At 35.1% G+C, this 22,262-nt stretch overlaps 1 protein-coding gene across 2 annotated transcripts in view; it reads left to right on the top strand.

Moving 5' to 3' along the window:
- The first annotated feature begins 2,928 nt into the window (after positions 1–2,928).
- LOC117923599 (cation-chloride cotransporter 1) overlaps positions 2,929–22,262 on the top strand; it is a 37,547-nt gene continuing 18,213 nt past the window's right edge. Inside the window, exons 1-8 of one of the 2 annotated variants that reach the window (XM_034841965.1) lie at positions 2,929–3,273; positions 4,672–4,821; positions 4,917–4,995; positions 8,244–8,335; positions 9,965–10,079; positions 17,437–17,537; positions 17,705–17,766; positions 18,589–18,816. In XM_034841965.1, coding sequence (XP_034697856.1) covers positions 3,116–3,273; positions 4,672–4,821; positions 4,917–4,995; positions 8,244–8,335; positions 9,965–10,079; positions 17,437–17,537; positions 17,705–17,766; positions 18,589–18,816 — 985 coding nt within the window. In that variant the 5' untranslated portion in view covers positions 2,929–3,115. The other variant, XM_034841966.1, reaches the window with a different exon arrangement.

The raw sequence follows: 22,262 nt of genomic DNA, 5'->3' as shown, positions 1-22,262 counted from the left end.
AAAAAACAACAGTCTAATAGTATTAAAAACTTTTAAAAACAGTTTTATATTTTTATGAACAAAAAACTATTTTAAATCCCATTTGCAAGCTATTAATTTTACAATTTTTTTAACATTCCATTACCACTTATCTCGTGAGGATGCCTTAAAAGAGTTGGGAAGAATAAGAGGGACCACTTTTTATGGCTCCATATCATATACGTAGGTGGTGGTGCCCAAGGACTACGGCAACTATGCCATAAAATTAATGTAATTGCACGTGGAAAACCTTGATTAAAATGTATTTAATGCAATTGCACGTGAAAAACCTTGATTGAAGCGTATCAAGATTGAGATAATCTTTGAATTATTTATTTTAAATACTAAGAGAAAATGTTTTGAAAACCGAATTGGACAAAACAAATTATTAACTAGACATTTTTAGAATCGTTTCAACTTGTGAATTAAGGCAATTTCGTCCAATTTTTTAGTTCACTTAATATAGATTCAATGATAGGACTTTTATAGATTTAATTTTTTTTTAATCCGTTTAATATTTGATTACTCGAGTGAATACTTCTCAAGGGATGGTGATCTTCCAATAATCCAAAATTTAATTTTTAAATCTTTCTTAAAATATTTAGAATGGTAGGGTAAGTTGTCAAAAATTAATAAAAAGATTTTAGTTCAAATTTTAAATTTTTGATCGAATATTACCTTATAAAAAAATTAACTTATCTTTAACAAATATTTTCAAGTCATTAAAAAAATATACCGAATCATTTTATTCCCTTTAATTACCTAATTTGTTACAACCCAAATCTTACCTATGACTTTTTTTTTTTCGATTGGACCAACAACCATAAATCTTCAAAAGTCAGATTCCTATGCCATAAATAATAACTCTTGAAATATTGATACAATTAATAATAAAATTTTATTTGAATCTTTAATATATTTCTTTAAATTGATAAAATAATAAATATTAATAAATTCAATATGTTAAATAAAAAATTACAGGTTTTTATCTTTTATTAGCAGCATTAAATTAATAAATCTAAATTAAATGTGTAGAGACCAAAAAGTCCTTTCTCCTTTCTTTTTACTTCTGTTTACAACCTTCTCTACTCGTCATTTCACACCATCCCATGCTATATTCCACTTAGGCTAACTTGCAATTGAAGGAATGGTGGGTGGGTTACTTTGTATAGGTGTCATTCACAATGTAATAACTAATACACTAATAGTTAGGCATGCTTTTATTATTATTATTATTATTATTATTATTATTTAATTTTTATTGAAAAAAAATTAAAATGAATCTTAACCATGTGAAAATAAACTACTAAATAAAGGAAAAACAATGTTTAAAATAAAAAGAGGAAGCATTTTTAAAATATTTTAATTGTTTATATATTTTAAATTTTTATAATCATTTTTAAATTAATAATGTATATATTATATGTTTATAATGTTATATCAATATTACACTCCGCATACTTTAATCATTGATTGGATCAATGAATTTAATTATGTAATTTTTTTATTTAATAATTGATCACATTTTAAAAATGTTATTAAAAAATTCTACCAAGGTCGAATATACAATTTCAAGAATTGTTTTTTTATATGATTCTAAAATTTTGGTCTTATTCTTTTCAACTCAATTTATCATGTCTTTCTTCAAACGTTTATATTTAAAAGCAATATTCAAAAAATGATTTTATTAAAAATATAAACCTCTATGATTATTATGTGATTAAATTTTATATTTGAAAATTATATTAAAAAAGAATAATTAAATAAAACTCTACTTTGAAGTTTGAAAAAACCTATGCCTTATTTGATAACTATTTTTTAAAATAGTTATGAAAAACAACTTTTAAAAATTGTTTTTTGATGTTTTAGAAAATAAAAATTTGTTTGAAATTTTGAAATGTTTTTAATTTATTTTTAATATTTTGAAATATGTTTTTAAAAATAAATTTTATATCTAATACTTTATTTTTAATCATTTTATATGCTCGTATAATCATTTTTTAAAACAACATAAAAAAGTGAAAATAATATAAAACAATTAAAATATGTTTTTTTTGAAAACATCTTATTTTTTATTCTTAAAAAACAAAAACAAAAACAAAAACAATTTCTAGTTGTCAAACACTTTTTCTTATTTTTTGTTATGAATAATAAAAAATTATTCTCAAAAAATAATTACTAAATAAACCCCTACTTTTTGTTTTGAAGTGCAATAAATTGTATTAAAAAAATATGAAACTATCAAACACATCCTAATAATTGCATTAGAACTTCCAATTGTAAAAAATTATATTTCATGGCTACTAAATCAAAAGAAATTAACAATATGATAAATGACATCATAAAATTAAGTCCTCACCTACATAAATGAAGTGTGTAGTTACCATGACTTCAACTAATAATTAATCTTATTAGTAATGCTAAATCATCTTAATACCTTTTTCAAAATAAGTCACCTTAAAGTGAAAAATTTTATTTTTAGCAAAAATAATTAAATGAAATACAATTTTATATATGTATATAAATTATGATTATTATTACAATATAAAAATGTATTATATATATATATATATATATATATATATTAAAAAGACATCGATAACTCGATAATTCGATAGTTTTAATTGTACAATTTAAGTCCCATTTTTTTATATTTAGTTTCATTTGTTTATATCAAAATGTTAATTGATATATTTTTGATATATTTGTAAAATTGATATTTTTATTGATGAGTATATATATATATATATATATATTACAAAGTTGGACATTTCGTGGAATGGCGTGTGGCTAGAAGCGATTGAGCAGCGCGTGGGTACAATATCTGATTTTGTTAAAATGGGGACATCTGAATTTTCTTCGTCGATTCTGTTTCAATTCGAAAAGTCTCTATTTCTAATATTTTCTATTTCATTTTCTCTCACTCTCTCGTTTGCATTTTAATTTTATATGTTCAGGTGATTTTCTTCTTTTCTCTCTTAAATAAATTGCGTTTTCGGTGGTGGCTGCTCTCAGATCTTTCCGAGAAATCTCAGCATCAATCCATATATATAGAGAGGTAGATCTGTGAATCTGCAAAAAAACCAGAGATCCGAGAATGGACAACGGAGACATTGAAAACGCGGAAGACGAGTTCGGCGGGCAAAGCGGACGCAAATACAGACCAGTCGTCTCGCATGACCGCGCTGTTCTCCAAATGTCCTCTTTGGATTCCGGATCTTCCTCTTCTCTCCCCGTCCCTCAATCACCTTTCACGTATGGTTTCTCTCTCTACATTGATTTTCGGTTTGGTTTGATCCTCCGTTTTGTTGCTGAGAAAACGGAGGAAGGATATTAGAAGGCAAAACGAATTTGAATATCGGGTTCTTTTGTTGAGAAAACTTGGCTCCACTGAGGCGGATAGGTTTTTCGGTTTTATTGTTTCTTGATTGAGAAATCCCTCTAGGTCTGTGGATTTGAATTAGTCGGTTGAGAAAATGCATGTCGTGGAAAACTGAAGAACGATAAGAAAAATGAGGTTTTGAATCTGCTTTATTTATCTTCCAGTTTGAATTCATCTTATTTTTCTGTCATTTTCGGGAAATTGAGGATAAAAGGATGGTTAATTAGAGTGCCGGGCCGGGGCGATAGGCTCGCCTAGTTCTTTTTTTATTTATTTATTTACTTTTTTATTTTTTGTGTTCATGAGACAAAATCGTTTCACATGTCTGATTAGATGGATGTAGTTTGCACGGATCATGCCAGCAATTTTGTAAAATTCGATTAGATATAGTATTGCACACTAAATATATACTTCATGATTGAATTAATAAACGCAGATTCTTTTGGTAAGTTATAAACAAATTCAACTTGCAAAAGTAGAGGTGAAATAGAGATTTGGGCAGGATCAAATAGAAGGAGTAACAGTAGGTTGAATTGAATTTTGGTGCTAGGCTTACAAGTGTTAAATTAGGTTTCAGGCTAATGTAAGGGGAAGCTTATTAACATGAATGACCTGTTCGTTTGATGATATAGCATGAAGAGACTTCAGTCTAGAAAGGTATGGAGTTCAAAACTTCTTGGGGATTTTAAGAAATTCCCGGGCACTGTTACTTGGGCCAAAAAAAAAGAAAAACAAAAAAAAAGATCCTAAGGTTACATAAGTGAAATTAAGTAGTCCACCATGCTGATTCTTAACCCCAGCAACTGAAAAGGGAGACTGGTTATAGAAAATGGAACCAAGTGAATTTTGAAATTAAAAGCAGCCTGGTCAGATGGATTAATTGTAATTGTTGCATCAAGATCCAATCTTTCTCCAACCCATCATTATCATTTTTTGGGCTGCGCTCCATGGTAGTGTAGGTAACATTGGAGGTGATAAGAATACATTGTTATGTGCATTCAAATTGCACACACACATGCCTTCTCGTCTTAGAGTGGTTAGGGGGTATCTAATGTTCCACATTATCAAATCTACAGGGCAAGAATCAAGAGGAGAAAACAATTAGAGAAACTTGTATGCATAGATATTTTTATGTTTATAAACAATTCATTTACAGCATTGCAGAGAAGTTTCATGAAATGGATATTATGATTTATATATTTGAATTCTTTTAAGAGAAATTATGTATGTCATCTTTTGAGTATTTATATGTTCTTCTTATGCTGTGGCAGGAACCTTAAAATAAGCATGCAGGGAAACATGAGTTCTGATGCAAGAGAAGAGTCATCTACTAATCATGAAGAACTCAATGGTTCTGAAAGAGAATCCAAATTGGAATTGTTCGGTTTTGACTCTCTTGTTAATATTCTAGGTCTTAAGAGGTAATTGATTGCTTTTTATTGTTTAGACAGTTTCAAGTGTTGCATTCTGATCTTAATAGAACCTTTTTTCACTTTACATTTTAATGTTATTCCAGTATGACAGGGGAGGCAATTGCAGCTCCTTCGAGTCCTAGAGATGGCGAGGATGTTTCTATTACACCTGGGCGTTCCAAGGTATGCCAATGATTTTCAGCATTTCACCATTCTTCCCATGAGTTTTCTTTTCCTGATTTTCCAAATGGATTGGGTAATACTGTTCACAATGTGTCAACAATTTTTCATGGTTGCAATAATCTACTATGATTTTCATTGTTCTTGTTTTTATTATTTAAAGATCATTATTATGTTTGAGAGCAGAGGGGACAATCGGAGAGGAGGAGATAAGAAAAACAGAGAATAACAAGAGAAAGGACCAGAGAATAACAGAAAATAAGGGTAAAGGGATTACAGTTGTATAGAGAAATGGGCATATAGTAGGATGAGGGATCGGTAAATAAACATGAAAAATGTTTGTATGATGTTTTATTTTATTTTTTCTTTTTTATCAGAATGTCTGTATGGTTTTTTTTATTGATCAGAAACGAAGAAGATTATATTAATATAAGAACAAATACAGGAGAGAAAAAAGAGACAATAGAAAGAGAAAAAAACCAAGGGAAGGATGAGAGGTCCTTCCTACACAAATTAACCAAGGAAAAAACTCCCAACAATAGAACTCTAAAAACAGAGAGAAACCCCATCAATCTTCAAACTTTTGAAACGCAAACCCCAATCCAATTGAGTTGTAGAATGCTTAGAGGAACTCCTCTAAAAGCTTCAGTACAAGAAGCCCATAGAGAAGAATAAAACCGGATCAAATCCCAAACCATCTCTTCCGTTCTCCCTTAATCCTCGAAGATCCTATTGTTTCTTTCTTGCGACACCATCCAAATCAAAGTAAGGCAAGCAATTTGCCAAAGTGTCTTGCCTCTTAATGAGTTCCCCAAGCCTTTAAAAGAAATAACCAACATGTCCTCAAGGCTCCTTGGAGGGACCCAAATCAACCCTACTAGATTGAACAACCTGTGCCAAAGTCCAATGGTAACGGGACAATGAAGAAAAAGGTGGTAAATCGACTCTCCATTTCCTTTGCAAAGAATGCACCATTGAGGACAGAGGGCTTTGTAGGGTCTTCTCAATTGCAACTTGTCATTAGTGTTTACCTTCCCATGTGCTACTAACCAAGTGAGGGCCTTAACCTTTGAAGGGACTTTTGAGCTCCAAAAAAACTTGGCCGGAAGGAACATTAAAGGATTTGAAACTTTTGACAAGGTACAGAAAAAAGATTTCACTGAAAACAAGCCTGACGAAGACAAAGACCACGCTCTTGAATTTGATGAAGAAAGGGAAAAAAGCACAGAATTAAGGGAGGACATTAATCTCTGAAGGAGATCAATTTTTGAATCTGTTAGATTGCGGCGAAAGTTAAAATTCCAAGACAGTGATAAGGAATTGCCAAGGACATTTGAGACAGTGAGGTTTTTCACAGAAATAACTCTGTAAAGATCAGCAAATTGAGAGCACAAAGTTTGGTTTCCCCACCAAAGATCTTCCCAAAACTGAATTCTCTCCCCATTGCCCACCACTAGGCGGATAAAAGGGGAGAACTCCTGGAAAACTTGAGCAATAGCCTTCCAAGGACATCTGTGAGACCATCTAACCACCGTGTTGGCGTCCCATCCATTAGGATGTGTCCCATATATACTCGCAATAACCTTATGCCAAATTGTAGATTAGCTTTTAGGGGGGGGTGTTGAACGTTCAAAAGTTAAAGAATTTTTTTGTTTGTAATTTGTGGAGTTGAGCCAAATTGTATGTAGGTGAGGAGGCGTTCTCCCTTATAGGCTTCCTAGATTGGATAGCATCCACTTAAAGGGAGGTGATTCTTTTTGTCTTTGTTTTTTGAGGCCTTAGCTGCCTTGTATACTTCCTGTATACTTTGTGGCGTTTTGCCTTTTTAATGCATATCCTTTACTTATCAAAAAAAAAAAAAAACCTTATGCCAAAGACCGCTCCTTTCTCTAGGGAACTTCCAGAGCCATTTCCCTAAGAGGGCAATATTTCTCATAGAAGTCTTCCCAAAGCCCAAACCTCCCATCTCCTTTGGTCTACTAACAATCTCCCATCTGATAAGGTGATCTTTCTTCCCTTCCCCAGCCCCAGACTAGAGGAAATCCCTTTGCATCTTCTCAATCTTTGAAGCTATTGATACTGGGATTTTAAAGAGGGAGAGGAAGTAGCTAGGGATGTGAGACAGACAAGACTGAATTAAAGTAATCCTCTCCCAAAGACAAATAGGCCTTTTTCCACCCATCCAGCCTCGTCGAAATTCTCTCAACCACTGGATCCCAAAAGCCTATTGTCTTTGGGTTCCCTCCCAAAGGAAGGCCTAAATAAGACAAAGGCCACTCTGACACTCTGCAATCCAAAACCAAAGCCAAACTAGACAACAACTCATGCCTAGTGTTAATACCTGAAATGGTGCTTTTTTCTAAGTTGATTTTTAAACCAGATACTTGCCCAAAAACCAAAAGGATAATCTTGAGGTTTTGAGGAACATAAATTTGAATAAAAGTAAATAGAAGCACAAGAACCCTGATTGGCGATTAAAAGTCCTCTATAAAAGACTAAAGTGAACTAGTGCCCTTATAAGTCAATCGATTCACCATATTAAGATTTGGGTGGCTATCAAAGCTTAACCCTTAGCAATTTGAAAGGTCTCATCTTGTTATTTTGTTTGGGTGCTAGGAGCCATTTAATATAAAGAAATTGTGTAACTCTTATTTTATGCCTTTGTTTAAGTATGGAAAGTTCTTGGTGGCTTTCTCATTGTTTGAGGTGGAGTCGAGATTAGGGGTAGCTTTTGGGACCGCTAGGATGAGATATTGTATGCTTTCTCCAAATTAGTGGAATTTGGATTATCATTGAAGCTGAACTGTTAGTGCTTTTGAAGAGCCTCACCCTAGCAGATGGCTTTTGAATTAGACACCTTTTAGTGGAAGGCATTAGACGTCTTTTAAAGGAAGAAGATTCTGTAATGATTATTTCATAAATTTGTTTGGGAAGGGAAGGTTCTTGGAGGTTCCGTCATTTATTGTTGAATGTATAATCCTTGGTTTTTCCATTGGTTTATTTGGTCCAGGGGTTGGGGGGTGTTAATATAAAGTGCAAAGTATGCCCTTAAAATGAATATAGTGCATGTAAGTGAGCATATCCACCCAATCGTTACATAAGCTTCTTGTCATTTATCTATTGTCTGAACTCATCTTATTGTTCCTTTGGGCTTGAAAATTGACAATGTAATCAAAGCTTATGCATGCGGATCTCTTTTTCCATGATGTGTAGATACCTTTTCATGTTTTTGACATATATTTATCATGCAGGCTAATGATCTCAAATTAGGGACATTGATGGGAGTATTTGTGCCGTGCTTGCAAAACATTTTAGGAATTATCTACTATATACGATTTTCTTGGTAAATCTCATTTGCCTGATGCTTTTTTGTTGGAATTAATTTCTTTTGTTTACATTACTGTGCACAAGACATTTGTACAATACTTAATAATAATATTTAGCAATACAAGATTACAAGATTATTGCCGGTCATGTAATGACCTTAGAAGGCTGCAAAACTTAAGAGAGATTGGTGTTTATGATCATGGTAGTAGAATTCAGAAATTGAAAATTTTAATGAACTTGCATGCTTAAGATAGTTTTGAATATCAAATTGATTAAGATGCTTTTATATCACATCTATTTTGATTGATTGGGTTTTAATTGTAGTGTAAAATAGCTGAGGGATGAGTAGAAAGTGGTAGAATAGGATTTTGGGAGCAGGATAAGACAGGGCTGTTGGAATACTTTTTGTGGTTTGGCAAAAAAAAAAAAAAAAAAGACAGAATGAAGAAAGAAAGCAAGAAACGGTTCCTTGTGCTTCCGCCTTCTAAACAAAGATTCATAGCTGCAAATTTTGAATTCAAATATTAGTGCTTCAAAGGAGAGATGATTGCCCATAAGCTGCAAATTTGGTATTCAAATATTAGTGCTTCAAAGGGGAGATACCCTTTATGGACATATAAAGCCTAATAACAATTAATCCTTGCTGCTTAAATGAAATTCAGCTCAATCATCAGCTACAATCTGGGTAATAAGAGCCAAAAGGAGCTACCTTCAGGAGAAAGGTGCTAGCAGCTTACTTAATTGTGTGAACAGTAGTACACTATGGTATCTGGGTATTGTGGCTGCTGCAGTAGGTAATGCCACTGAAACCCATTTTTGGCAAGTCAGTACTTTAAAAATTTCCAGCTTTAGATATAAAATTATAATTTTTTTTTTTTTTTTGATTGGAAACGACGCAAAGATATATTGATAGCAAAAAGAAGTACAATAAGAAGGATGAGAAATCCTCCCACCAAAGGCAACTAAATTACAGGAAAATACACATAAACAAACGAACTCCCACTAAGGACCAATCCTTAAGGAGAACACGCCGCTATCCAATCTAGTTGAATCACATTAAGGGGAGTCCCCTTAAATGCCTTGGAACAGAAAGCCCAAAGGGAAGCAAGGAAAACAATAGTGTAATATAAAATTATAATATTAGGTAGTTTAACAGATTGTGGAATTGAAAACCGAACGAGCAAGTACCTAAATAGCTATTTTGTTGGACCTAAATAGCTACTTGACTGTCAAGTGGCCTGTGAGCCTCGTTTTGGGTTTCTAAGGGGGGTGCGTCTTTCATATAAAAAAGGGAGTATGCCTTTAAGCCAAGATATGAATTCTGCCTCAACCTGCTATGCTAAGGGGGTAAAGGGAGAATTCTTGAAATGATTATATGCGTATCATGCTTTATGGTAAAACACAAATTTCTAGATGGTGAATAGACAAAATTTCCCTAAAACATGTTAGCCAAACTGGGAAGTTTAGATGTCCAGGTGACAGCAAAGGGAAGGACAGAATTAAAAGTAAAAATATATTTATGTGAACTCGGCTGGATTTTAATTTATTATTTTTATTGTTTTATGTCTCTTTCTTTTGGCATATGATTAAAGTCAACATGATATCTTTTTTGCTAAACTGGCTTCATTCTTTGTGAAAATCACAGGATCGTTGGTATGGCAGGCATTGGTCAGTCGCTTTTGCTGGTGTCCTTTTGTGGTTTGTGTACTTTCCTGACTTCGATATCATTGAGTGCTATCGCAACTAATGGTGCAATGAAGGTAGACTGGATTCTTTATTCTTAAGCCACTATCATTGCTTATGAGATGATCTTTCTGTGATTATTTTCTTAAGCCTTAATAAGAGAAAAGGCTTGTTTACAATTCTAATCATTATGTTTTGGAGGAATGGTGCCTTTTTCTTAGAGACTAGTGTTGGAAAATTTATTGTACAAGCTCTTTCCCATCTTCATTCCATTAATATGATTTTCTTTATTTTCCTATCAAAAATAAAAAAAAGTGTCCTTCACAAACTCTTTATTGTTAGCTTCTTGGCTCTAAAACATTTGTTGAATACCAATTAAAGAAAATCTCAATTGTCAGTTCCTTATACACACTCTTGTTTTCTGTGAGGCATCATAGGATCAAATGATTTATTTAAGTTGGTTGCTTATCTGGTTTGAAGCCATTTTGAGTTTGAGAATCAATTTGGACAAAAGTGAGTTAATTCCTTAGGGAGTGTGGATAATTTAGATGACTTGGCCTTGGAGTTTGGTTGTAAGGAGGGTGCTGTCCTTTCTTCTTACTTGGTTCTTTCTTTGGGGCCCCTTTTAATTTTGTGGTAGCTTAGGATGGGGTGGAAGAGAGGTTCTACAAAAGGTTGGCTATATGAAAAAAAACAATACATCTCAAAAGGAGAGAAACCTACTATGATTTGAAACACTCTTTCTAGTATGTCTATCTACTTCATGTCTTTATTTTCATGCCGAGGCTGGTTAGATTAAGATTAGAGCAAATCCAAAGGGATATTCTGTGGGGCGGTGGGGCTTTCGTGCAAAAACTACACTTAGTAAGGTAGATGGATGCCTGCTCAAGTAAAAGAAAGGGGGGTTTGTGTGTGAGGTGTCTTTTAGTGCTGAACAAAATTTTGTTTTGTAAATGGAGTTGGTGTTTTGTTGAAGAAAGGGGGCGCTTTATAAACAAGTTATCAATGGAAAGTATGGTGAAGATGAAAATTAGCATTGTTGCGAGGTGAGGGATGGACATGGTGTTGGACTATGGAAAACGATAAGAAGGGAGTGGGATCTTTTGAGCGATTTCTGCTGAAACTTCAACATAAAAGGGTTTATAGGGATGAGGAAGATAGGGTGGTTTTGGAATGAGTTGAAAAACGGTAAGTTTTCGGTCAAATCCCTCTATTCTGCTTTGGAGCTGGTGACCCAGTTTTGTTTCTGATGAGCATCATTTGCAGTTTGTGCGTGCCACCTAAGGTGGCCTTCCTTGCATGGGAGGCGACGTGGGGGGACAACCTAACTTTGGATTAGGTCTAGAGGAGGGGGTGTTTTTTGGCAAACATATGTTTTCTTTGCTATAATGAAGGTGAATTCGTTGATCACATTCTTGTCCATTGTGTAAAGACTAAGTTCTATTGATGTTGCTTTTTACTTTCTTTGGTGTGTCATGGTTAGAGAGACTCCTTGGGTGACATGCTTCCTTCTTTGGAAAAAATCGCCAAAAGACTTAGAAGGTTGCCTCCTTATGTATCTTTTGGACAGTTTGGAAGGAAATGAACATGATTGTTTTTGATAATGTGGAGCTTTCGATCCAAAGAATGAAAAACTCTTTTATTTGTAATTTGTGGTCGGTCTAGGGTGTTTGTATATGAGGGCCAATCAATTCCTTGGTTGGAATCCCATCTATTTTGGCTTGTCTAAATATGCCTTAAAGTTTTTTTTTTTTTGGTAGGTAAAGAGAGTGATCAAGAATAGTCAAAATGGTGAGATTTTTAACAGTGACAACTCTATAAGTACATGAAAATACACAAAGGTTGATCCTCCCAGAAGTGATTTCTCCTTGTCACCCACTACAAAACAAGTGTAACTTGAAAAAACCTGGAACACTTGTGCAATAGCCTTCCAAGGACACCTATGTGATCATTTGATTATAATGTTGATGTCCCATCCATAAGGATGTGTACCATAAATGCTCAAAATAACTTGAAGCAAATGGCCAGAACTTTCCTTAGGGAACCTCTAAAGTCGTTGCCTTAAAAGAGCATAATTCCTTAGAGAGATCAACCCAAATTCCAGACCTCTAGACTCCTTAGGGTTACACATTAGGTTCCAACTAATGAAATGATCTTTTTTACCCTTCCTAACTCCTAACTAGTGAAAATATCTTTGCAATTTCTCAATCTTAGCTGCTAGTGACATTGGAATCTTGAAAAGAGATAAGAAATAGTTGGGGATGTGAGATTTACTTCTTTTCTTATTTTTGGGCCTCTTGTACTATTGATTTTAAAGGAATCCCTTTAAATGTCATTCATCTCAATTGACATTCAGTGTGTACGCTAATAGGGTTGAACCAATAATGAGAGGAGCTTAGCCAAATTTGAGGCGATGACATCTTTGTACCTTCTTTTGTGATCTATCTTTTAGTAAATATCTCCTTGTATAGGTTGAGGAGTTCTTTCTTTTGATTAGGTTTGTGTATTTATGGGGAGGATTGCTCATCCTTCTCATGAACTCTTTATTCATAATTAAGGCATCTCTCGTTTTTGATAAAAAAAAAGTCAGGGATGTGGGATAAGCATGACTAATTGTTTCTTGGAGCATGACTCCCTTTTTGTTTCATGAAGCATCACAATCCAGGTTTTCATGGCAAAGAAAATCCTTAACGATCTTTCTTTTCTTCCTAGAATCTAAACCTTTAATATTTTAGTTAATAATTTTTATATGATACTCTAAGGGCCCAAAAACCTTAGAATTAGAACCTAGGAATCACTCAATGCCCTAGATACATATATGAACTTCCTTCTAAAATAGACGTTACTCGAGTGGCGCACCTTGCTATTTGTTCTTGGGAAATTATTCTCGCTATAATTGACCATCTTGATGTTCATAGTTGCCAAAACAGACTAAACCCTATCCATTTTATTAGGTGAAAGACCCTCTATATGAAAGCCTTCTATTGAGGAGGAAGTGTTTCTAGAGGTTGATCTCTAATTGGGGATTGAATCTTAATAGAGCCGCTAGGTGGTAGCCTATAACTCTTGGCTAGGATAAGCTATAGGGAACTTTGCACCTTCGAAATTGGGATTGCCAACATTAGAGACAAATGCTGAAACAAGGCCATTTGAGGTTATGAATGGGGATAAAGGAGAGCCAAGAATGAACCTAGAAGCTAGAGACGAAAAGGTGGAGACCGCAAAATTGGTGTAAATGAGAGAGGAGGCAAATTGGGAGCCCTATCTAAACTTTGGCTATTTACATTGATTTGTGTATTAGAATGAAATACTTAGATTGGAAGACCACAACGAAGAATACCTCCTCCACCCTCAACCTTACTAGTGTTTGCCCTTATCATTTTTGACCTAAGACCATCCTTGCCCCCTCTCTTCGGAAGCAATACTCGATCAATTACATGTCTTGTGGCTTCAGATAATACATTACACCCCATCTAGTTCCTAAAGGACCTATGGCCTTCTTTGATGTTTTCGTCGTCACAAGCTATGGTAGACCCGTACCCTCTTTGGTCCTCTTTGATTCCTGGAAAACATTTTTAGTTTGAACTCGAAACTTTGAAATGTGGAGGCATGCTTCTCACATGAAAATAGGGATGTTTGAACCTGATTCTTGTGATGCAATCTCCTACATGATTGCAGTGGTAGAAAACTCGAGGGGATGCAATACTAGATTCGTGACCTTTTGGAGGACCAGAGACAAAGGGGCTATCCTCACTACACAAACACGGACTTGAGTTGTCTCCTTTTCTGGAGTCAAATGGGCTTGCCTCTTCATTCCATGGTTTGGGCTTCCAACTAATTGGGCCTTGGCCTTTGTTTTGACAGCTACATGGACTTCAGAAGACAAAAATCTATTTTACTCTTTTGGGCGTCTCCTCCACTCTTCATGGGCTTTACCTTTTTGGAAAGAAATGGGCCTTGTTCTATCTATTGGTAGCACCTTCCTTGAGTGGGCTTTTATCTCTGTTTGGCCTTAATATTGAATTGGAAAAAAAAGCATGTGGAGAACAGCTATCACCAAGATTCAAACTGTTGCTGCCACCTGTCCAAATGATTGGACTTTGCCACCTGCTGTAGTCATGTTGTACTGCATCTTCCTTCCTGCAATAGTGCTCTTCTTTTTCCTCCCTGATGACTGAAATTGAGATTGTAAAGCTCCATGTCCCATCTTTCGCATATAATTGCACAGGTAACACCACTTTTGCTTTCAGCTCCGTTTTCATCTTGATCTTTGAGAGATCAACTAATTTGAAGGATTGATGATCAATTTCTGTTAGTCCCCACCATTTCAACAAATGATGTAGGTGATTTTCAGACCATAAATGGAATGGAAGGCACTGCTACTTTATCCAACATTGCTTAAATTTTCTAAGCACCACCATGTTTTTTCTTGGCGACCACCTCCTTAAGGAAATCACAACACCTTCCTTCATTGGAACGATTCCTAGCTCTTGAAGGCAATGAGCTCTTCCAACAGAATCCACAAAGCATAATCCTTTGAAGAACAAGAAAGGTGAAACAGACACCATACCTTTCAGACCCAGAAATCTTGCAATAGCCCTTCCAACTTCTGACCAATCCTTTATACTGTCCTTGCTGTCACAAATCACAGCTCTAGCTCATTTTCCTACTGGGACATTTGCACCTTTCCTTGGACCCTTTTCCACCACAACACTAGCATAAGACCACTTGAAGCCATATTGACTGCTGCCCTGTAACCTCGCCATTGGCATTACCTCTGGTAACCTAACTAGAAAATCACTGGATGAACTTTTTCCCATTAAAGATATCTTCGAACTTAAAATATCTCACCCTCTTCTTTTAATTTCTTTTGGAATCACCATAAATATAGTTTGTTGATTTGTAGCGAACTCTGACAGCTTTAAGAACCTTCTTCTGCTGTTAAAACAGACCTCTAACAGATGGGTCCTTGACTTTCTCCTGAACTTACTGTTGAAATCCAAGGAGCTCTCTGAACTCTCCGCATTCTTTAGCTGCTCCAAAAACCAAATAATCTCTTACTTATCAAAAGCCACAAAGAAAACAGCACCTCGACTAATTGCAGTGATGGAAATCCACTTCCCTCCATGAATGCCTTCAAAACTGATTTCAAAATTCTTTCTTTCCACCTCAAAAAATCTTCTCCTTCCTGCAAAACCATGTTTCAGAGAGTTCACTGCAGAAAGAGTTAAAAATCTGTTTGCTGTTTTTTTGACCCATTCTAATGTCAGTCAGCAAGAGTTTCTTGGCATATGTTGAGTCTCATATCTTTGGATGCAAAATTTGCTTTCATGGGTTATTGGAGGTTGTGGTATGGTATAGTTTAAACTCTTTTGAGTCCTACTATCTGCCATAAACTTGGTTATATATTATTTTATAGTTCATGCTTCCAACATATATGCACATATAAATGTATTTTTTCTAGTTATTTTTCACTTTATAAAAAGAATTATGATACATGATTTGGAAAAATAGAAAAATGATGTATGATAAATTTTACAAGTTAACAACAATGGGTGTCTCCCCTAGGCCGAAGTGCACTGTTTGTGTTTTGGTGCAAGGTGCATACCCTGCCTTAGGCAAGTGCACAATTAATTGCACGTTTTTTAAAATTATTTTTGGGCTTTTAGATCTATTTTTTATTTTTTATTTTTATAAAAGGATGCTGTTGTATACGTCCTGTGTACCTTGGTGCTCTCTTTTTGGCTCTTTTAATGCATTTCTTGTTTACCTATCAAAAAATAAAAGTACGCAATCTCATCTTTGTCTGCCCTTTACAAGCCCTAGCCACCAAAATGAGTCAGTGTTCCTTGCTTAGGACTCATGAAGAAGAGGAGATACAGAAGAAAATGTTCCTGGCTTCAAGACTCCATAGGACTTCTGATAGTCCACTGCTTCCCAAACTCTTGCTTTTTTTTTTTTGGATAAAAAACACTTTAGATACTTTATTGTGGCTAGTCTTGCTCTTTTCTAGGTTTTTTTTTCCTGGTGCTTGGGTTGTTTTTTGTATATTTTGTCTGTATATGTTGGGCGCACCTCCTTTTTTGGCACTTCTTAATACAAGCTTTTGTCTATAAAAAAATAAAGATCAAGAATGACAAGATATCCTTTCACAATTAAAAATTTGATCAAAACAAGAGAAAAAAACTCCTTAACAAGGAATGTTACCAGATGAACAATGAAATGGTTACAAAAATCTACTAGCAGAACATAAATAAATGATTTAGAGAGTCACCCCCTTCTTAAAGAGCGTTTTAAGCAATTTCCCTTTTGATAGGAGGAGACCCCATGAGTGCTTTTGCAAGTATAACAGTTTTTTTTTAAAATTGAAGAAAATCTGAAAATTATTTTCCCACTTGAAAACTCCTCTAGGCATTCCCTTTGAAAGAAAAATCTCAACTCATTGAAATCCCATACTTGAATCTTGGCTGAGCCATGCTACTCAGGTTTTGCCTTACATGTGCGCATGCCTGCTTGCTGCCACCCTCAAGTCACCACCATGGCGCCACCTAGCACACATCTCTTTACATTGACACATTTCAGCCTTGCAACCCTCCCCACTTGTCACCTTGTCTTAAGCATGGCATGTCAACCCATATGCCATAAGCATTCATGGGTGCAAGGTGCCACCACTTGAAGCCTTAATTCCACATCAACTTAGTAAGGGTCTGAAACCTAGACATTGGAGGGTTGGATTTGTTGGATCGTTAACTTTTGAAGGGAAATGGGTGCTCTTTATATTTGGGCCTAGGTTTGCTAATGCATTAGCAAATTGACCGGTGAGCCTCATCAATGGAGTCTTTTATGAGAGGATTTCTTTCACCCTGAGTTTCATGGCTTCTTGTTATATTCTTGAGCGCCTGGTGTCTTTGTTGTTTTCTGTCACTGTTTTCTTGCCTGTTTCTTCTTTTTATTGCATAGACTGAAGGATGGCTCTTCATTCCTTTTTATTTTCCCCTTCTTTAAAATGTAGTTCCCCATAAATGGGAATGTATGGTGTTCATACCTCTTTAGGTGACTTGAGTGTATGGTAAACTCTTGCCAGATGACATGGCAGATTTGTGAGGAAGAGGAGGAAATTTTGAAGTATGGACTAATTATGCTTTGCTCTGTTTATTTGGAGTGAGATGCGAATGTTTGAAGTAGGAACAGAAAAAAAAAGTTTTAAAATCTCTGTTGTTTGGTTAACATTTCATTATGAGAGGAGAGCCTGTCCTTTTTGGATCTGATTGATAGGGTGTGGGGGGCCTTGAAGCCCTCTGCCTTTAGCTCTTCTGTTATCTTGTTTCTTGTTGCTTTCATAACTCTTGTTTTACTGGCTTAGGCTTCCTTCTTTTTGTTGTCCTTTTTGTATTAATTGATTCCAATCTATTTTCTTGACCTCTTTGTTTCTAGGGTGGGGGGCCATATTATCTCATTGGTCGTGCCCTTGGTCCAGAAGTTGGAGTTAGCATTGGACTATGTTTCTTCCTTGGGAATGCAGTAGCTGGATCTCTGTGAGTGAATTTGAAATTGATTATGATGACATGGGTATTTGCATGTTTGACGGCTATGATGATCACAAAAATGATGCTTGCATAAATGTGATATTCTGTTGAAGGCTCAACTATTAATGCTGTACTAATGTCATTATCCTTACCTTTCCATTTGCTTGTGGTTCTAGTTATGTGCTGGGAGCTGTAGAAACCTTCTTAGATGCCTTGCCAGGTGCTGGGATTTTTGGAGGTAATGATCAAGAAATAGAAAAAGTTGACATTTAAAACCTTCTCATTTTAGAAACCAATCCTTTGAGAAACTCACTTTTGGCTTTTGGTGACAATTATGGAATTTTGGCAAATTTGATTTTTCTGGTTGGCTTCTTTTTGTTCCCTCAGCTATTACAATTTTGTGATATAACTATTATAAGTATTGTAACAGTAACTCCGATCAAACACCAGCCAGCAGCCTTACTATTATATATATATATATAGGGGGTTGAGTGAAAATTTTGCAATATGGGAACATTGTAAATGAGTCTTGTATGTCTTTTTTGTCACATGAAAGAAACTTATTGGCCATTTCAATAATTGTAATAAGTAGACTCTTGCAGGGTTGTAGCCATTTTCCTTTGGGTGAGAAACAACTATTTCATTAAATTATATTATATAAAGAAAAAAGATATGGAAAAGTTGGATTATTCTTAAAGAAAAGAAGAAAAGAAGAAAAGAAGAAAAGAAAAGGAGTGAAAAAAAAAGAGAAGAAAAGAAAGAAAGGGGTTACTAAAATAACAGTTTTCTGATGGAGGTCACTTATGAAAATTTGCCTTGGATGGACTCCCATGTATTGATCATCTGTGTGTGCTGCATTTGCCTTAGATTGACTCCCATGTATTGCTTGTCTTTGTGTGGGTTTTAGTTTTATATTTGGTATATATTATGGATGACCAAAATGTTATTGGTTGGAATCAGTAGTTTGTAGTAATAATCAAAGGATGCAACTGTAAGATACCAAACTAGAGTTATTTTAGACTGCTTGTTTATTTTTTATTCCCTTGTGTTGGCAATACAGAGGTTGTCACAAAAGTTAATGGCACAGAAGCTGCAGTGGCCGTTCCAAGTCCAAATTTGCATGACCTGCAAGTCTATGGGATAGTTGTGACGATAATCCTATGCTTTATTGTGTTTGGTGGTGTTAAGATGATCAATCGGGTTGCACCTGCTTTCCTTATACCTGTTTTATTCTCCTTGTTCTGCATATTTGTTGGGGCTGTTTTGGCAAGAAAGGATCACCCTGCTGGTGAGTTTTTTTTTTTTTTTGCTTTTTCTTATTTTTTTTTTAATTATACATTGCTTACATTAAATCCCTCCTTTTGGTTTCTTGGGAAAATAGTGGAAACTAATACTAGTGGTCTATTGGGCATTTTTGTTTATCAAGGTTTTATGTACTGCAAAAGAGTTTCAAATTACAAAATTTTGCTTCTTTTCTTTTCTTTTTCTATATTTTCTCTCATGCCTCCAAACTAATGACCTTTGAATTTGATGGAATTGCCTTCATTTTCCAGACCAAGTCCAACTCTGCATGAAGTGACTAAATAAAAAAAAAAAAAAAAATCCCATTTTAAGAATAATAAAGCAGCAAATGTGCTAAAAAAATTTCATAGACCTATCAGTGACCATAATCCAACCAAAAGTGATTTTGATTCATAAATAAAGTCTACTATACAAAACCCAAAGTAGTGTGGTAGGAAGAGCATGCTCAGAACTTAGAATCAAGGGTGTTGATCCCTCAAAACAATGTTGAGAAAGCCAGAATCCTATCTTTGAGAAAGTCCTATTTGCATTATCCTTAAGATATCTAAGAAGACCCTTAAATTCCTATTTAATGTAGATTCTTCAATGAGCACCTGTCAATCTCAAGGTTTCCATATTTCCGAAACCCCATCCTAATACATGCTAACTCATACATTCCTTTGTAATCAAGCAAAATCATGCTAACAAGAGTGCCATTGAACCTTTTTAGTAACTATCCTTAGAAACACTACGATTATATAAAACTTCTTACTAAGGTTGTGGGGACCTCAACCTATCGTCAAACATCCAAACATTCTTTTTGTAACCAAATAACCTATAAGGTGACAAGCATGGTTGTTCCTTGTCGAATCAGACTACCTTTGGACCATTCCTAAATCTTCTAAAAACAATGAGATGTAACCATGGGTAAAAGGGAAAAACCACCTAGAGAGTTGCCTAGAAACTCTTTTGATGTAAAATATCATGAATCGAACATTTGCAAGTAAATCTATAACCTTTAGTTTTCATATATTTTTTTTGATAGACTTTATTTTTCATATTTTATCCAAAATTGTCACCTCACTATCATACCATAATCATTCCTTAAGCTCTAATTACTTCAAATGCATACGTACCTCAAAAGAATAACCAACTTTGGATCAACTCGAGGTCAACCATAATTGGTAAAACCCTTAGAGGTAAGATACATCAAACTTAATGTAAAAATGGAACAAAATTGCTAACCTAGACTAATACATCAACATTCACTTTTTTGGCAAGAAACAAAAGATGGGGACTTTCCAAAGCAAGATGAGAAATTTTTAAATGCAGTGTCTTTGATTGGCCTTAATCCTACTTAGGTCTTTATCATAGGACGGATGGAAGTCCAATGTCCCATATTGACTAATTACCAATGTTGGTTGGGCCTTACATGTGGGGCTACCTCTACCCCCATGTTAGCTTAGACTTTTGGGAGCATATAGAGTCTTTCATTATTTGGCATTAGAGTAAGGTTTGGCCTAACTCTCCCTGTGCTTGCGGATGTGGGCATCATCAATTGAGCATAGATGTCTAACATAGGACGGACGGTCCAATGTCCCACATTGGCTGATTTCCAATATTGGTTGGGCTTTATATGTAAGACTACCTCTACTCCCCATTAGCTTAGGCTTTTGGGAGTATGTGTGTTCAATCTTCCATTTGGTGAGAATCTGAGGGCAAGTACTTTTTGGGGTCCAATGATTGATATCATATTGCGAAGTCTGAAGGGGTGGAAAAAAGCTATTTTGTCATTAGGCAAAAGAATAACTCTAATTTAGTCTTGTTTGTCTTATATTCCTAGTTTTTTTTTGGATAAAAAAACGAAATATATTCCTAGTTATTTCCTCCATTTTTCAAGAGTCCATCTTTAGTCGCATCTAAGATTGAGAATTGCAAAGGGATTTTCATTGATCATGGGTGGGGGAGGATAAGAGAGGCCACCTCATCAAATAGGACCTAGCATGCAAGCCAAGGATGGAAGAGGCTCTGGGAGGATTTCTTTGAAGAATTGTGCCCTTTTAGGGATGTAGCTTTGGAGGTTTCTAAGGGAAAGTTCTACTCTTTAGCACTAGGTTATTTTGAGCATCTAGTGGACACAATCCAATGGATGTAACACTAACATTCTAGTCAAGTGGTCACACCAATCTCCATGGAAGGTCATTACATGAGTTTTTCATGATTTTTCTAGATTTACTCGTTTTATGGTTGGTGATGGGGCAAGAATTCGTTTTTGAGAAGATTTGATGGAGCAATCAAACATTTTGCTATCAATTTATAGGACTTTGAAAGTTGTCACAATTAGAAATCTTCCTATCTCAACTATCCTTGACTTTCTCTTCCCTTTTTTCTAGGAACCTAAATTTTTGCCATAACCTCAATGACTTAGAGGATCTTGAAAGACTCATGTCCTCTCCCACTCGTGCACACTTGTCATGATCCGTTCCAAATACTAGAGCTTGGTCATTATCTTCCTTAGGATTATTTTTGGTAAAGTCTTTTTTCTTAGCCTTATTCAATCCCATTGACAAAGTTATTTTCTCTACAGTTAAAGTTTTTTGGAAATCTAAAGTCCCATCAAGGTCAAAGCCTTTCCTTGGCTAGTGGCAAATAAGAAGGTAAACACCAATGACATGCTACAATCAAGAAGATCTTATAAATCCCTTATCTTTGAATGGCCATTTTATGCTTAAGGGGTGGAGATAGTCAACCATTTTTTTTTTTTTACATTTCTTGGTGACTTTGGGCCTATGGAAAAGGCTATTCAAATTAGTCAGTTTGGATTGGGTTCCTCCTAGGAGCATATGTGATATAATGACCATCTCATATGAAATTTTGGGGAGCTCCATCAGAGGCGAAGCCTTATGACAAATTGTTTTTCTTTTATTGATATGGTTTGTGTGGAAGGAAAGAAATGTTGGAATTTTTGAGGGCAAGTAGAGGACTTCAAAGAGAATTTGGATCTAATTCATTCCTATTCATCTTTCTAGGCCTCTTAGTACCTCGATATTCAAGGACATCCCTTTCAATGTGGTCCAACTCGACTGACATTTGATTTGTAGGTCATAAGGGTTTGAATAATGAGAGGAGATTTGTTTTGATCCTCTCTGATTGAAATGTTGTTATTCCTCATGGATGTTAATCTGTGTAAAACCTCGTTCAATTGAGAGGTTTTGTATTGATTTTTCTCTTTTGGTTCTATATGGATGTATAGGTCTTTAAGTATACTGGAGTAGGTCAATCATTCTTCTCTTGCTTAGCTTTTGTAAATCTAGGGAGGATTCCTCATTGTTCTCTCATACATTCTTGTTTTTGATTACAAAAAAATCCTTGAAAGGCTATTGCTCAAGTTTTCTAGGAGTTCTCCCCTTTTGTCCGCCTAGTGGTGGGCAATGGGGAGAGAATTCGGTTTTG

This window comes from Vitis riparia, chromosome 10 (assembly GCF_004353265.1).
Source record: "Vitis riparia cultivar Riparia Gloire de Montpellier isolate 1030 chromosome 10, EGFV_Vit.rip_1.0, whole genome shotgun sequence".
NCBI classification, from domain to species: domain Eukaryota; kingdom Viridiplantae; phylum Streptophyta; class Magnoliopsida; order Vitales; family Vitaceae; genus Vitis; species Vitis riparia.
Note: the sequence above shows the minus strand (reverse complement) of the source record. Positions and strands in the feature narration are given on the sequence as shown.